An 18262-nucleotide genomic window follows, 5' to 3' on the forward strand; every position below is an offset into this window, starting at 1 on the left:
GTCTAGAACTCTGCTGCAAGGCTGTTGACCAGGTCCAGCAGGATGTCGCACATCACTCCTGTTTTATCCTCGTTACATTCGCTTCCGATCAAGTTCAGGATCCAATTTAAAGTTCTTGTTCTTACATATAAAGCATTGCATGGTCAGGCGCCTGTTTATATCTCTCACCTGCTCCATCCGTACACTACTAACAGGTCCCTCAGGTCTTCTAACCAGGGATTACTGGTGGGCCCACGCACTCGTTTGAAAACTAAAGGTGACCGTACTTTTGAAGTGGTAGCTCCGACTCTGTGGAACGCCCTTCCTATTAACTTATGTTCTGCAGTCTCGGTTAACGATTTTAAAAAGCAGCTGAGGACACACTTGTTTCAACTCGCTTTTGTCTCATGTTTGTAATTTTGGGTTTTTAGTCTTTTAATCTTTTACCTTCATTGGTATTGTATTAGTTTTTGCTTGTTTATTTTCTGTTTTGGATCCTACTGTATTTTAACAAAGGTTTATTGTGTGAAGCACTTTGTGACTGTCTGTAAAAGAAAATTAAATTATTATTATTATTATTATTATTATTATCTAATTTCTACTATTGGCTATGTTCTGACACTATTGAACAATTTGAAATTGTTAGTATCGCCACCCATGATTCGGATCAGCTCCAAAATGTAACAGGTTCTTCCTTTTCCCATGCTACAACCGTCCACCAAGTTTCATGAAAATCAGGCCAGTATTTTTGCAAAAATCTTGCTTACAACAGACAAACAAACAAAAAGACAAATAAATCGTGTAAAAAAACATAACCTTGGCTGAGGTAATGAAAGGTAAGAGCCAGTTCCAGCCTAATTAACTGTATCATGGTCTAGGATCAAATCTTTTTCTGTTTTTTTATGGCATTTCTGCTCTATTTGACAGCACGCAATGGAGAAGAAGAAAAAATCAGGCGGGGGAACACAGCTTACCGATAGAAAAACACACTGCAGGATTTCAAGGCGTTAGAGATCCTCCCCGCAGGAAGGCTTGGTGGCTTGACAGAGCTAAACTCAGCCTGCCGGTAGTTTCATCGCAATGCTGAGCTTTAAAAATCAGCCCTTCTGTTTATCCATGCCATGTAGGCAAGGCCACATCCTGAATTTGTAAGGAAAAAAAAAATATTTGTCTTTGGACGTCTTAAGTTGAGTCGTTTTATTACAATTCTTATCAATATGTATTTCATGAATTTATTTATGTTTCTTTAGCAGGATGTGTTATGTTCACTCCCCCCCACCACCACCCCCCAACCCCAGCAGCCTGTCCATCACAGCCAGCCAGGAGAGAGGGGAGCTGGCAGGGGTCCGTACTGAAAGCAGCGTTGTCTGAGCATGTCAGCATGCTATGTGTAGGAAGCTGCATGCGTCACAGTGTCCAGAACAGGGCTGTTTGTGACAGTATGCTTAGATACCAGAATCAATGTGGGGAAGGTAGGGATGGTTGGTAGAGATAAAACTGGACTAGAACTTTAACTTTAACCATCGGTAAGTCTCCTGTTCCTCCCCCTAAGGCACTGTCTGTCCATTTAAAATGCAGAGCGAGGGCTTACTGACAAAATGTTCCCAGCGTCAACCAAATTAGATCTTGTAGTATAGCAAGCTGTAACTTCTGTAGTAATTGTTCTATAAATACTTAAATAATATCATATAAATGATTATGTTTTTTATTAAAAATAGTATACTGTGTGTATTTAAAAGATAAATAGCAGCAAGTCACAATTCACTTTAATGTTGCCTTGAATAAATAGGTGTCATGTTAGAAAGTTAAAGTTGTACTGATTGTTTTGACTGAAGAGTTCATCAATTAAGCCATGCTGCACATTGACAGCAGAACATACTGTGGATACAGTCATTTAATTTCACTTTCACTTTTGTGCAGGCATTGAAAGAGTCGAGGTAAATCCTATTAACATGTCATTAACATGTCATAATAAGCTAGAATCAAATTCAACCTGAAATAACCCTTGCTCCGTTTGACTGATTACTTTCACCTTTTTGCCTCACAATCTTAAATGTCTATGGATGATTATATAAGTAACAACATGACATTTGTCTTAATAGCACCAAAGTGTTATCTTTTATGGAGTTTTTTCCCACTGTGTTTAATTGAGGTATGGCACCCTTTTGCTCTCCAAAGGACAGTGGAGATTAATGATTAAACACAACTGAATTATTTCAGTAGAACAAGATAGATGTTTGCATTGAATGGACAGGACTGACAGCTTGCTCATCTCACAGTTCAAGACAGCAAGACTCAGCTCAACAATGTGAAATATAACAGCAGATACGTTGGTTTTTCAAGGACCTTGATTCTTCAAGTGGAACTGGAGAATGCCACCAAATATTTGATACATCGTTCAGTCAGTCCCAAGAGACAAAAGCCCTTTGCCAAAGATGGAGACACTCAACAAATGTTTCTGACACTGAAGTGTTTGAGTACACAGTAGCGGCCATTCAGCTATGGATAAAAATTACTAAGACCCCTTTTTGCCAAGAAGGCCAGTGAGATGAAGACACAGGCTCTATATCAACAACTTGACTATTTTGGGACAAAAACTCCAAAAAATGTCCTAGGTGCTGAAGAGAGCTCTATCGTATTGGCACATGTCCACATGCTTTTTTTTAAATTAGGACCAATGTTCCTTTTTACTTTGTTAAAAGTCCACTGTGATATTTAATAAATAATAAAGTGTGCTGCTTGTAACACATTCACACCTACAGAGGCCCATTTCAGAAAGCAGGTTTAGTGAAAACTCTGAGATGAGGGAAACTATGGGTTTTCCATTACAGAAAGGGAGGTTATTTAAATCTGAGAAAAAGGGGTTACTCCAGCCCATTTCAGAAAGAGAGGTAACTTAACCTCAGAGTCAGTTACTATGGTAACTGAGTCTGTGAACCTAACCTGGTCGGGAGCAGGTTTTCTTCAATAAACCTCGAGTTTCTCTCAGTCTCCTCCCTCTGACACAGCACGCATTCATTTCCTCATTCATTCATTCAGTCTGTATCAGGCACATTTTAGCACAGTTTGTTATCTGCATGAATAAAAAAACAGGGTTGGTTTATTAACTGTGTTAGGCAGACTATAAAATGTTTTTTTTCTCAAAACATGGCATTTACTTTTGTCGACGATCCTGTGGATGAAGAAGCTGTATTACTTCGCAGGGAGTTAAACATACGTCGGGAGATGATATTGAGGCCCCGACTATAGATGCATTTTTATTTCCAGATACTAGCCTACCTATTTGAGCGGTATCGTTTTTCTTACCAGTCTATCAGTTATGTAGCCTACATAACCTTATCCGTCCTTATATCACTAATGTCACCCATCGTGGACATGCTCTACATCCCAGCAGATTCTTTGTGTCGCATTGCGTTTTTTTGCAAACGGCAGTTTTCTTTACAATATTGGTGATGCGGAGCATATTAGTAAAGCCACTGTATGCAGAGCCGTCAGAAAAGTGTTACTCGCTCTGAAATGTTTTTTTAAATGTTTTTGTAGTGTGTCCTGGACACAAACCAGTAAGAGCCATTAAAAAGGAGTTCCACAGTATTGCAGGTGAATGATGTAAACCCTTTGAAATAAAAGATTATGAATTATAATGATGATGATGGTGCTGCAGCCTCAGAATGGGATTAGTAGGCCTAGGACTTTTTCGCCCACAGGATTGCACCTAAATGAAATAGATTATAGGTTCAATACCATTTCACCAGTAATATTATACTTATGATTAAATATGATATTAATACACTATATTGGAACTTACACATTTACTCTAGCATCAATTTTCTCCCATGCAAATTCTCTCTCTTTTGCTGCAGCCACTGTGTTGCTTTTTTAACGAAATGTTCAAACTCGCTGTATGTGCGCATGAGTATTTCCACCGACCACTTTGTGGTTGTTACCATGGTGAATCGCAGTATCATGGCTCTATTCATGCTGCCTTTTTATAGTGGTGGTGCACGCGCTTAACTCTGAGTGAACCTACTCTGAGCAGAGTGAACCAACTCAAATCAGCTGTTCTGGAACCGAAAACTCAGAGTTTCCCAACTCAGGGTAAATCAACTCAAAGTTCAGGGTTAGACTCAGAGTTTGTTAAACCTCCTTCCTATAACGGGTCCCAGGCAATTTAGACTTTGCTGTTTCACCTTACTTGCATGTGTTTGGACTGTGAGAGGAAACTAGAGCACCTGAATAATAGCCAAACATGCTAAAACTAGTCATTCATTCAAATTAATTTAAACGCAACTAACCCTCATCCTAAAAAATGTTACATTTTCTGTAGAGTATTTTGTTCTGCTTATTTGTAAGTGACGAGCTAACATTACTGTAAAGCAGAGCAGACGATGTACTGTACCCCAAATTTCTGCAACATTAGTTGCTGTGTGATGTTCAGTTTGAACCATCAACGATCTGGCTGTTGGGCAATCACATGAATTTCTAGCATGTTAGAAATTTTCTTCTTTGAATACCTTCATTGGAATTGTCACTGGACAAAACTGACTGTGGGTTCCGTGTATACTTTCAGTGTGACCACCTTACGTCATGACTGGTCAATTGATCTGTACAGTGTGAGCAAAGAAATCATATGTTTAAGCCGTACAGAAAGGCTGATTTAAGCGTGTGTGAGTTAACACAGTGTACAAGATTAATTAAAACATACAGAATGCAAAAATGAAACTAAAATGCTTCTTCATATTACCTCTTAGAAGGTTTGGTGTCATGATTATCGCTAGTTTGCTTGCTAGCTTTCTCCATTTTATATTAGAGAAGATAACAATAGCATAGTGTAGAGGTAGGGCAACAGGACATGCAGTATGTTTTACGAACACCTGTGCAGTTATAAAAACCCAACAAAATCAAATATGCCTTGCTGGACACTAGAAACCTTCAGACATTGAAGCCCTAACATTTTCTTCAGTAAAACATGTGGTCTTGGCTGATGCTAATAAAGCCCCAGTGGATCTTTGAATAACATCCTCTGCAACAGAAGATGATTGAAGTTTTTTATCTACTGTACTGGCTCCTGAAGGGAAACCATTCATGGCTATGGCAGCATTAATGCTGCATTCGAGTTCTGAATCAAGCACACACTCAAATACATCTTTTTAATAATACTGCAATACTGCTTACTTGCTTAAAATTATGTTATAAACGTTCATTCCAATTTTTTTCATTGTAATTAAATCCTTAAAGCATGCTGGTTAATTGCTGCAATTCAATTCCTTAAATTCAGTGAGAGGACACTTGGTATTGAAATGTTGCATGTTATGGACACGGCCCAGGTTGTGTCGCTCATGCATTAGCATACATAAGCAGGCACAACTTGGGAAACAAGTTAAAAAATGTGTTTTTATTATTCAGCAGAAGGAATATATTTTCATATAGATAGATGAGTCTTTGAAGATTCTGTAAATACCACCAGTGCAGAAACTCGGGTTAGTGACGGACAATAACCACATGAATCAGTGCAGAAGCAGCAATGGATTGAGCACTATATTTTCCTTGGTTTTCATGTTGATTGAAAGGCTGAAATGATACTGCAGCTTAGTTCTCAAACTCTGATCACTGGGCAAATGATAAACATTGTAACAGTAACACCCACCAACTAGGCTTCAGCAGCAAATTACTGGCAAAATAAAATCTGGAATTGGACAGAAAAAACTAGAATAATAAAAATAAATAAATAATATAAAATATTAATTAAAAGTCAGCAAGAAGCTCAAACAATGGGTCTCACAAACTGTATGCAAATTGACTGATGTTCTGTAGACCCACAACTAAACCAATTATCTGATCTCAAAATTTGCAACACATCACAGTAGGCTGCAAACAAATGTCTGAATTTCTGAGCGTGTTTTAAGTGTGAAAAACTGATTTCATGTCATCAACATGTGGGAACTGCCTGAAGTGTCTGAAGACAGAAGCACTTTCCAAAACAAAAGGAGCCCCATTTACAACGTATATGAGCACTGCAAGCATTTACCAGCCCCTAGACCCTTTCTTCATTCTTTGTATTTCATTGTTTCCCACACATAGACTAATTTGTGGCGGTGCGCCAATCAACACACGCTATTTAAAACACACAGCGTATTCGTTCAGTTGCATTTCCTTTCCCTGCTCTCCTCCGTCTCTCTGTCACTCAAGCGTCTCACACACACACACACACACACAGATACACACACAGCCCCTCCCCCTGTGCACACAACGTCTGTCTCCATCAAAACGAGAGAAAGACAGCTGGCGAAATTCACAAGTTCATGAAAGGTTGGTATCTCATGAACACCTTTACACAATCACACATTAAAAAGTCCTATAAAAAATATTTTATATTCTGAATACAATGTAGAAGTGTGTTAATGTTGGAGTCCCGACCCGACCCTTAGCAAACAAGCGATTGCGCCTGCTTTAGAAAGTTAACTAGTCGCAAGTTTGTGGTAAAATGCAGTTGGGTTGTCGAGGTCAAAACAATATGTAGCAGCTGTGAATCAAATACACTTATTATAAATAATGTTATGTCATTTTTTTACTCTTACACTGAATGTTTGCTGCTTCAATGTAGATGAGTATTGAAAAGTATTTTCCGCGACTGAAAAAGGCATGTGTTGAGGACGTGGACTAAAGGATGGATACCCAAAACCGAGCCCGTCGGTACCCAACGGGCCGGGCTGGGATTCAGACGGATATTTAGAAATGATGTTCGGGTTTGGGTTGGGCTCGGTCACATCAGCGCGATACGGCATTGAACATTTTAAATTTAAAAAAGCTTATTATGTAGGTGCACACCTGTGTTAACGTGCGCTTGTTGCCCCGTGTGCACTGATGCGCTCATCTGTTGACATTTCCGTTTGTCAACAGATTCCCCCCCCCCCCCGCGCCACAAATTGCTTTCTAATCAGTGGGAAACACTGTATTTGTTGGACAATTTAAACATTTTACAAATGGTCTTTCTCTCCTTATTTCTTCTGTAAAATAAGGTTGCCTATTGATGTGTGACTGGCTGCTTAAGATCTCATAATCTTCTTATAAACCCAGGGAAGCAGATTGCTGCCATAATGACTGAACTGTGAGACAAAGACCTTTAACTTGGAAAAAGGAAATTGGCCACTTTTGAAATAGATTACTACTTTAAATAGATTTCTAAAGAGTACACCAGCTGGAAAATCTGCAAATTTTCTTGGTGACCATCTGGCCTGCACATACACAGAGACAGAAAGGGTGTGGCACGTTGCAGAAGTAGGAACACACACACACTATTACATTGTTAGTAGGCAGGATGAGGCTCTGTCATCAGGGGGGAAATTTCTCAAAACAGGACTAGAAAGAGTAACTGTGAAAAAGATGATGCCATGTTCTGGTGATAATGTTGCTGTGATGTGATAGCTTATAGCTTAGCATAAGAAATGGAAACAGGGTGAAATGGCTAAGAGAGCCAAGAAATAGTTGTCTGTATGTGTACAGATTAAACAAACAATATATAACTTGTTAATTAGTACAATTTAGAGGTGGTAGTAGGTGGATTTTCATACCTTTGGACAGAGCCAGGCTAGCTGTTTTCCCCATGCTTTCAGTTTTAAAGGACAATTCCGGCGCAAAATGAACCTAGGGGTTAATAACAGATGTGTACCCACTCAATCGTTCTCTGGGACATGTTTTCATGCTAATCAAATGTGTTTGTAGCTTGAAACAAGCTAGCGCGGACCGCTGATTAGCTTACAACGCTAGTATTCGGGGCACAGGGAAAGTAAAAACAAATCGCTATTTTGTACCACTAAAAAGGCTCAAACTATCACCGGACTTCAACGGTAGCATAATGAGGGTCCCTAAATGTTAACCGAAGCATTGAGAACTTTGTAAGTGTACAGACAGTTTATTATAATAAAGACACTCACGTTCATGTTTACATGGGGCCGCCGTCTTGAAAACCAGTCATGACTTACAGCTGGCGATGCAAACTAAAATCAAAAGCAATTTGCTCAATATATCTGAAATAATCGCACTCTGCATAACTTGTCTAGTGTACTTACTCAGTGGATAACTGTCCATCTGGTCCCTCTGGTCTGGGTCGCCGTCTCCAATTTATTTTTGGGACATGGAAAAAAGTTAGTACAGCCCTGTTTATCAGAGAGGGGAAATCTTCAGACTGTACAAAACACTGCGTCTCTTGGGTGTTGCGATGCAACAGGTCCCACTCCGTGCAACACAGACACTCCTGTTCGGTGGCCATAGCTTCACAATGTCCGCAGGTACACGACCAGTTTCCCGAAGTACGAGGCTGTGTTGCGGCATTGACTACCAGTAGCTCTCTCTCTCTCATAGCCCTTTCACGGAGCTCCCGCAGCTCTTTGTTCAATAAACTGTCTGTACACTTACAATGTTCTCAATGCTTCGGTTAACATTTAGGGACCCTCATTATGCTACCATTTAAGTTTGGTGATATTTTGAGCCTTTTCAGTGGTATAAATAGCGATTTGTTTTTACTTCCCCTGTGCCCCAAATACTAGCATTGTAAGCTAAACAGCGGTCCGCGCTAGCTTCTTTCAAGCTACAAACACATTTGATTAGCATGAAAACATGTCCCATAGAGAGATCGAGTAGGTACACATCTGTTAGTAACCCCTAGGTTCGTTTTGCACCGGAATTGTCCTTTAATGCTAAGGTAAGCTAATCACCTGCTGGCTTCATATTCATTAAGCAAAAATGTGTATTTCCCCAAAGGTCAAACTGTTCCTTTAATGAGAGCAAAAGTTTAAAAAAACAACTAAAAAAAAACATAACTTGACTCAAACTATTTGTTGGATTTTATTGACTAACAGTCAGATGGATCACAAAACATTTTAGATACTGTTCTGGTTGGCTGCGTTATTTTACTGCAGCATTGTTATAACTCCCCTTGTGAAATGGGTTGGTCTTGTTGAATGCGTTTTAAATCATTAATACATGACTGGGACGTGGTCTCATGCTATCAGTCTAGATGCTGCCCTTCTTGGATCTCTGGTTCCTCACATCAAGCATGAGCCCTCTTTGATAGTGTGTTAGACGCTGCTTTAAGTATTAAATCACACCTCCAAATCAGCTTCTTTCATCTCAGAAATATTGTCAGGGTGCAATTTAAACCAGCAAGATGTCAAATAGCTAATTTATGCTTACGTCTCAAGTAGGCTAAACTACAACACATTCCACTAGTATTACTGAAAAGTCTATTTAGGTACTAGAAATAATTAAAACTCTGCTGCTTGACTCCTAATGAAAACAAGACAAAGAGTATGTAAGTGTGGTTTTTGGCTGAATTGCACATTGCTCCAAGTATTTTTCCAAATTGATTTTAAAGTCTCTATATATAGGCCTGCAGTAAAGCTCTGAATGGCTTACATCGAATACTCCATGTTTTTTTGAGTGCCTTCAGATTCACTCACATCCTCCAGTGGGTTGTTAGATTTTCAGAACCACAGATACGCTGTGAGAAAATTGGATGTTCCTAAACTGGGTTAGCTGGAGGTTAAAACATCAATTTCTGTTAGCTTTCAACTTGTCTTTTAGCTCTCTCTGTATTTATTATTTTACAAAAATACTATGATGCTATTTTATATATTTTACTCCCCATTTCTCTTTATTGTATACAGCACTTCAAGTTACATTCTTAGTGTAAAGAGTGTTAAATAAGTGAAGTTATATTATTAATCTTATTATCATTTTAGCATATCTGCTGTACAATGACTTTCACTTTTAGACCGAGTGTGTTCAGTGAGCTGTCTACTTAACCTTTAGTAGGATCAACCATTTTTCTATTTTGAGCAAGGTGGATAAGGCTCTAGCAAGAAGACAGGTGCAAAGGTTCATTGATCTCATATACGAAATATATGCCTACAGCCAAAATCAGTGATTTGAGAACAAAACAGCAAAACTGTTTGCAGAAAATAAAACTTCTTTGACTTATATATTTGTTTCCTTTAAACTTCAGCCTACCTGCCAAAGCAGCTAATCCATAAACAATAGCATGTGTGTGTGTGTGTGTGTGTGTGTGTGTGTGTGTGTGTGTGTGTGTGTGTGTGTGTGTGTGAGTGAGTGAGTGAGTGAGTGAGTGAGTGAGTGTGTGAGTGAGTGAGAGAGAGAGAGGGAGTGTGTGTTTGTGTGTGTGTGTGTGTGTGTGTGTGTGTGTGTGTGTGTGTGTGTGTGTGTGTGTGTGTGTGTGTGTGTGTGTGAGAGAGAGAGAGAGAGAGAGAGAGAGAGAGAGAGAGAGAATGATGTAAGCAAAGACTGATTACCTCAAACTCCGCAACCTCTCAGCAGTCACATGTAATCACAGTTTCGTCTCATGTGCTCTGTCAATACTAAACTACTGCTTTAAATTACTCAAATTACCATGCAAGATTTATGAGTGAACACTGACCACTCACTGCGTCAAAAGAGGTCCATGCGTAAATCTGGAGCACATTGGCTACTCACGCTGCTGTTTTGTCCGGACCAGTGCACCATCGCCTGGTTATGAGCCGTGTCCCCGGTGAGTGCGAATGTCGAACTTGTGAGCTCAAACTCCTCCTGGTCCGACAACGAAGCGCCCTCCCCGCCCTCAGGTCTGAGTTCAGACCAAGTCTCTGCGCTCCTCGCACTCCGTGTTCGTCTCCAGCTGGCCACATCCGTATCCTCGTTTACTGTCACATCAACCTGTGCCCCATTTTCAACGTAAAAGCTGTTCTTTTTCCCATCACCGGTGCTATTTTCGGTTACGTTAGCCTCGCTGGGAGAAGTGACAGCCGCGGGCGAAGCACTTCCAGGAAACACTTTCGGGTGGGAAAGTTTTTGCTGTCCGTTCAACGCGTCCTTTTTGAGACAACTTGTGTTATGAACCCCTAATCGTGGTTGCACTTTGGACGAACTTTCTTCGCTCGCGGTTAATTCCGCAACGTTGTGCCTTTCGTCCCCGCAGGCGATGGGTTTGGTGTCCGGTGACCCCTCCGTAAAACCAATCAATTCTTCAACTCGTGCCTCGCCAAAATTACTCAAATCCAGCTCCGAGAGTTCCCTGGGAAATGCTGCAATTAGCGGCAGTTGGCACGAGGGAATGCACCTTATCTCCGCTTTTGTTCCGCCAAGGATGGAAGTTAGGGTGAAGAGCCAAATCCACTCAGAGAGAATGATAAAAAGGCAGTGACCAAGGCGCTTCTCCATTCTACGTTAATTCCGACTTCAGGCGTGTTAAAAACATATCATTTTCACTCTTGAGCGTTTGTCTGTCATCACCTGATAAAGTGGAGTCCGTGAATGCACTGTGGGGAGGTACAGCAGCGCGCAGACAAGTGTTTCCCTACTGATGCAAACGATGCATCAGAGGAGGAGCTGGAGGCTGAATCCTGGACGAGAGGGGAGAGGGGCCCATACGCCCGCATCCTCATCTCAACCGGGATGAAAAAAACAGCGTACACTTAATGAAGTTATATATCTGTAGAGGCACGTGGTCCCCTGTGGTTTTTATTCTGTTTTTCAGACTACTGTGCCAGATACTATTCCACTGTAAAATATGAGACTGGATATATAGGTAATTATGCATCGGATCGAAATAATCTGAGATATTCAGATGTTGGGATCCCATGGGGAAATGTCTAGAGACATTATTGGTTCTGGCTCTGGTAGTCTGTGTGGAAATGTTCCTGACAGGGCCTATATGGAAGATACAATGAGGCTTTGCATTTTCCATTAGTAAAGGCCTAGGTAATCAATTAACAGGATTGCCTGTGTTCACTGTCAATTATGCCGTCCAGGTAATGAGTCTGTTGTGGCCCGTCTGCAAAGTGGCTTAGAAAATTGGTTCGCTTCTGGGCTGCACTCCTGTATTATCCATTCAACACAGCTGAATGGAGAAAATGCATATTCCCCAAAATGTAGCTTCTGTTTTTTGTGCCCTTTTCTCAGGGTTAATATAGGGGTGTCTGGCATAAAATAATGAAAAGGACTCAGACAAGAGGTGAGCAAATAATAATTTTCTCTATCAACCACCCCTGTTCTCTGCTGTTGTATTTAAGCACAGAGGAGTATGCAGGTGCCATGGCAATAACCGAGAACCCATTACTGCCATGCAATGCTGACACCCTGGAATATAAAGGTATATTTCTCTATACTTTGGGCTTTGTTCCAGTCAGCTAATGGTAAACCATTAGGAGAACTAGAGTCTGTCCAAACCCCGTGATTAGATTCTATTTCTAGGCAACATTTAGTCAATAGGACGAGGATGCTGTTGACTGGTGACTGATGCTGAAGAGACTCCCTGTATTGAACTGTGTTCTCCCCATCGCTCTGAGCTGCGACGTGATCCTGTTCCACACACGGGTCAACTGCACAGAGACGTCTTTCATTGGCAGCCATTAGTGATGCAGTGAGCAAGAGCTGTCTCAATCTGTTTCAGTTAGCCCCCACCAGACAAGGGGAAACCAGTCTATAATGCAGATTGATGGCTGACTGAGAATTTCAATCATGGAGAACATTGGCTAAAAAGCTCAAGTCTTGACTATAATGCAAACCTAATGCACAGTCCAACTATTGCAATGCAGACGACGTCTTAAAGAAAGTAATGCCTGTGTGTGCACCTGTACGACTTTTTACATGTACTTTTTACTTGCTGTGGCTTGTCTGGGCTACATCTGCAATGACACTGTGGAGTGATCATAGTGGGTTTTTGCATGACCTACCTGAGTTTAGACACGGATGGTTGTGCACATCCTGGGTTTGTGTATGCTTCATTTTTTTGGCACTTTGTCTTGTTTTGCTTGTAATATTCCTGTGCTAAAAATAATTTCTCAATGATGGATTAAACTAACCTTTAGATGGATATAGATTAATCTACTGATTATTTTCTCGATTAACCAATTTATTGTTTAAATGTCAGAAAAGAATGAAAATAGCCAATCACCATTTCACAGGGATTACGGTGACATTTTCAAATCACTTGCTTTATCTGAGGAACAGCCCAAAACCCAAAGATTTTCAATTTATAATTATCTAAATCAGTGAACAGCAGAAAATGTCACATTTTAGAAGATGGAATTAAGAATATTTGACATTTGTGCTTCAAAAATAACTTAAACAATAGTTTGACTATCAAAATAGTTGCAGAGTAATCAAGTAGTAGACTTAGAGTTTGAGCTCTGGATGAAAGTACTACTTCCTTTTTTATTTATAATGTAGATTTCTCCTTGAAGCCACAGTGGGAGGGCAAAGCTGTGTAAATGCCATATGTAAAATCAATAATTAATTTTCAAAAACTAAACTGAGGATTTAGAAACCACATGTCAAAATAAAACCTGTGTAGGCAAATGAAAGTACAAGCACACTTTGGGAGGTGTGCATTAAAAATCAAACATTGGAGGATCGTTTTGACTTCACTGTGCAAGGTGACAGATTTCAGGACTGGTGTCTTATAGCACATTTGTGTGCACAACATGGCAGTTGAGTGGAATCATTGTCTTTCGACAGACAAGATTGCTGCTTTGCCGCCTGTCACACAGGCTGAATACAAACTGCACTATGCTCCCTGAGCTCATACTTCTATGATGGAAACTTGTGAGCAGACAGTGTGAAAAGCACACAAAGGAACAAGATGACAGCGATCCATGTTGTTGGATTATTCTCTGTTTTTTAATTAAATAGGATTCAGTGAACGAAGAAAAGAGCACCATCTCTGAAATTAGACCTTTTACACTCTGATGTCTGGTTCACTGTTTAAATTATTCCGGTGCTCATAACAGTAAAAAAGATGAGCAAAGACACTCAGGACATTAGTCATGCACAGTACATTGTCTCACCCTTCTGCTCCAACTAAAAAGCTAACATCTGCCTTCAGTGCTGCATTGAATATAAGCAGCAGTGTGTGTGTGTGTGTGTGTGTGTGTGTGTGTGTGTGTGTGTGTGTGTGTGTGTGTGTGTGTGTGTGTGTGTGTGTGTGTGTGTGACAAAAGCCACACAGTTGCCATAGAAAACTGATCTCTCTTTTCCGAATTCAGTAATTAAATCTCTCTCTAAAAAAAAGGAATGGAAAAAAGTGTGAAACTTCTGTGCAGGTTTTGTAGTTTGCCTTCATTCAGATGTGTTACAGAACCACTCGTGCTGAGATAAAAAGGTGTTGAGGTAGCTATAGAAACCCGAGACATTCACTTCAATTAGTGCTGAACACACCTCTGGGGCACCAGGAGAGAAAATCGCCTTTTCAAATAATGATTTAAATTACATTATTGAGCGATACGGTGAAATGGAATACAGGCAGCAGGTAAAGTGTTCTGACCCCAGTCAAATGCAGCGGGTTCTATCTATTTGATACGACAGATCCTTGAGTTACTCTTTCTAAGACATCTGATATGTTGTCAGTGAAGTAAAATGGTGTAATGATACTCAGATTTGTACAGATACATAGAAATATACCGTATGTATAGTTCATACTGCTGTCCTCTAATTTATTTTCTGCTTATTTTATTGTACAGCAGATAGGACTATAGTTCATTAACCTTCAGCTTTTGCAAAGCATTATGTTAATCTTCTTTCTTCCGTATTTTTTTGCTTAACCTTCAGAATTTGCCTCAGTGCTGTTCAGGAAAACAACAACAGGAGTCTCATATATATATATATATATATATATATATATATTTTTGAATTATTTTTATTTATTTATTATAAGAATCCCCATTAGCCGACGCCTAGACGACCAGCTTTTCCTGGGGTCCAAAACATTATATCAAATGAACGCAAAGTTACATTAATTCACATTTAATAAAAGCTAATTCTTCAGGCAATTTGAAGAAATTATAAAATAATTTTCAGCTAAAGAGCATAGATTTCTCATTTAATTCCTGCCAAGTAGCCTGTGGCACAATAAATATATATTTTTTTTCCATGAGCAGAATGGTCAAATAAAGCCAATTAAGTATTTTGGACCACATTTTCACAAGTGGTTTTGGTTTGATTTGAAATTAGTCTCAAAAATGGCTGTATGGATCGTCACAGAAAATAGTCAACTAGTAAGACTACGCAGCGTATAACAAGCAATGTATAACGCCTTCTGTGATGACAATTTTATAAAAAGATGATGCATTTCTCTATCTTGTTTATAGTTGCACCCATTTTTCTTCCGAGATGTTTTTAGATCATATTGAAAATTTTCACATATGTATCCAACAAAGAGTCAAGAACTACTTTATTATGGTTTGATAGCCAGCAAATATTGGAGAAAATACAGGCCCTAATGAGCACTTGGCACTTAGTAAGAAATGTAGCAGATTGTTCCAAAAGGTATTCAGTATTCATAGCATCAGTGCTTGGATATTGAACATGTGTTTATATTCATGTCTGCTAGCATTGCCAGCAAGCTAATATCCATTTAGACCTAGTGGATATTTATAAAGTATCCTGTACAATAGATACACACTCACTAAGTATTGTATCTGTTGTGTTTGACGGATTTAGATTAACAAGGTTCAGTGGGGAATAAAGCCACGATCTTGCCTTTATATGGTCTACCACAAAAAAAGATATAATGGATCGTTCTATTATGCATATTTCAATGAAAAGTTGTTCGTGCAAGACCAAGTATGCAGAGAACTTAATGAAAAGTTTGTTAAGTAAAATACCAGAATAAAGTGCTCTGGAGTAAATTTAACATTTTCTAGTCCCCACAAAATGAAACATGACTTCTTTAATTTAATTTTCAATGTCATAATATGAATTTATTTCACAACAAAATGCCATTACTTTTGCTTTCTGGGAAACAATGTTCTTAAAAAACAGTTACATCAGTTATCAGACTTATATAAATAAATAATACAAAGAAAACCTTCATAGATGTTTGAGCCCTACCTTCCATTAAAAATAAAACAGCCTATCTCTTTAATTAATATTCCACTGGTCTGCACACTTGGATTGATCTCTCCATGCAATGTGTCCCAGCCTAATATCTTTTTTCAATGAGGTTAGATGAGATGTTAGTGCTGATAGCTTTCTCCATGTGAGTGTCCATTGTTGTTATACAAATGTAATTGTTATTTGGTGCCTCAAATAAAAGCTAGAGAAAAGTTATTTGTGAGAAGATGCTTTTAAACTTGACGTAAAGTTGATGTTGGAGAACACATTCACAGTAAGTAAGTACAAGTAAGCATATAATGGCCATATTCTTATTGTTCTTTATAAAAATGGGACACCTTGGGAAATGATGGTAAAGTGATACATCCCTTTATTAGATTAGCAAATGTGATTCCTGACAGATGGTTTCAGGTGGTCAGAGGAAGCCCAGAGAGTGCAAAAAGAAAAATAAGCTTTAGTTGGAAGACACCCTGGCTGCAAACATAAATATCTGAGAGAGAAATATTGAAATATTAGCACAGCGTGGGCCAAAGTTCTCCTTAAATAGCTTGTAATTAAAACTTTAAGAAGTCCTTCGTGTTCATTTACAGGCTGTGTGGTAGTGACAGAAGTCTGAGCACCCCGCTGAAGATTTCCTCATTAATGTGTCTTTTTCCTTTTTTCTTTTTGACCGACTCACTTCAGGGATTATTACAGCAGTTTACAACTGGAGAGAGAAATCTTAAGTAATAACCACACATGTGAATATTATAAATGAACTTAGTAAACATTGTGTTTCAGAGATCTGCAGGACAAACCTGATCCTCATCCATCAGCTGGACTAGTCAAACAATTTTCAGCACACTGGGAGTCTATATCAATTTGTCATTAGCCCACAGCAGCACAACCATGACGCACAGACTTGTAATTATCAATTATAGATGTCCAAAATCAAACTGTCCCCTTAATTTGCAAATGACAAGAGCCATACAACCTAGTGCTCTGTGGTACTATTGATTACTGAATAATAATTACTACAATCACTACTGTAACATACATATTCATCAGATGCAAATTCATCAATTCCATTTTCTTTTGCACCACATTTTTCTTATCCATCCATCCACAGTAACCGAAGAGAACGGCTGTTTACTGTAGTGTGGTGCTGAATACAATCTGATTTTCACTTAAAGGAAGTCCTCTAAATTAAATGACAATAAAACGTTCATGCCAAATACTGTCCATGACCTCTACAATGACACATAGAAGCGTTTGCTGATCTGACGCCGACTATCGGCAGGACGACATTATTTATCTGTGTTTTGAGGGTGAAGTACTCTTTTAAAGGTGCAGTAGGTAAGCCTTATAAAACTAACTTTCTGTCATATTTGCTGAAACTGACCCTATGTTCCAGTAGAACTACATGAAGCAGGTAATAAAAAAAATAAAAATCCGGCTTCTCTGGCACCACCAGCCTGTAGTGCGATTTGCAAAACTCCACTGCTCCCTGTTCAGATGCACCAATCAGGGCCAGGGGGGGGGGTGTCTAACTGCGTGTCAATCACTGCTCATGCACACGCATTCATTCTCCCTTGTGGGGGGAGGGGCTTAGGAGACCATTTTGGGCTTTAGTGGAAAGGGGGGAGGGACTGAGAAGTTGTTGATGTTCAAATTTTTTGGCTAAGTCCTGGATCTTCCCAATACTACCTAGGGCACCTTTAAAGTTAAGGGACCTTTGTTGTCATAGTTACAGTTTATAGGTTGGTTTAATAAAAAAACATGAGACCAACAGCAGTATTTGCTTCATGAGAGGATCAGTACCACTTTCATATCAGAACAGTGAATATGACGCTGCAGCCAGCAGCTAGTTAGCTTAGCTTACTGTACCACAAAAACTGGAAACAGCAGTTTCCCCCTACTTCCAGTCTTTATGCTAAGCTAAGCTAACCAGCTGCTGGCTGTTGCTTCATATTTTGTCACTCTCGGCAAGAAAGCGAATAAGCGTAAATTATTCCTCTAAAATTGGCTTATACACACCCTTTGGTAGCAGCTTAGTTTTGGCAGCAACATGCTGTTCTCATGTTTCTCCTTTCAAAGCAGTCATCTTCTAGTCCCCTTCTCCCTAACTTAATTAGTCATGGAGAGACACATGAGAAAAAGAGAAGGTCAGTTTTGTTGTTTAGCATATGGAGAGAAACTTCAGGACACACATCACTAGCTTCACATGCTAGCAAGTAACCACTAATGAGGTCAGCACAGCCTATCCTTACTAGTCTAAAGGCCATTGCAAACTAAAAAACACTGAACTTTGCACAATAACAAGGGAGCGAGGAGGGGGTGGGAACTCCCACACGTACATCAGTGATTCACAAAGTGAAATATTTCATCCTGCAGAAGACCCCTCTTATTTTCAGGAATGTCATTT

The 18262-nt window shown here is 39.5% G+C and overlaps 1 protein-coding gene across 1 annotated transcript in view; it reads right to left on the minus strand.

The window, feature by feature from the left end:
• Positions 1–11187, minus strand: part of LOC144532317 (VPS10 domain-containing receptor SorCS1-like) — a 49294-nt gene extending 38107 nt beyond the window's left edge. Inside the window, exon 1 of the mRNA XM_078273010.1 lies at positions 10465–11187. Coding sequence (XP_078129136.1) covers positions 10465–11187 — 723 coding nt within the window. The remainder of the gene's footprint in view (positions 1–10464) is intronic.
• Between the last annotated feature and the right edge of the window lie 7075 nt (positions 11188–18262).

This window comes from Sander vitreus, chromosome 17 (genome assembly GCF_031162955.1).
Source record: "Sander vitreus isolate 19-12246 chromosome 17, sanVit1, whole genome shotgun sequence".
Classification (NCBI taxonomy): Eukaryota; Metazoa; Chordata; class Actinopteri; order Perciformes; family Percidae; genus Sander; species Sander vitreus.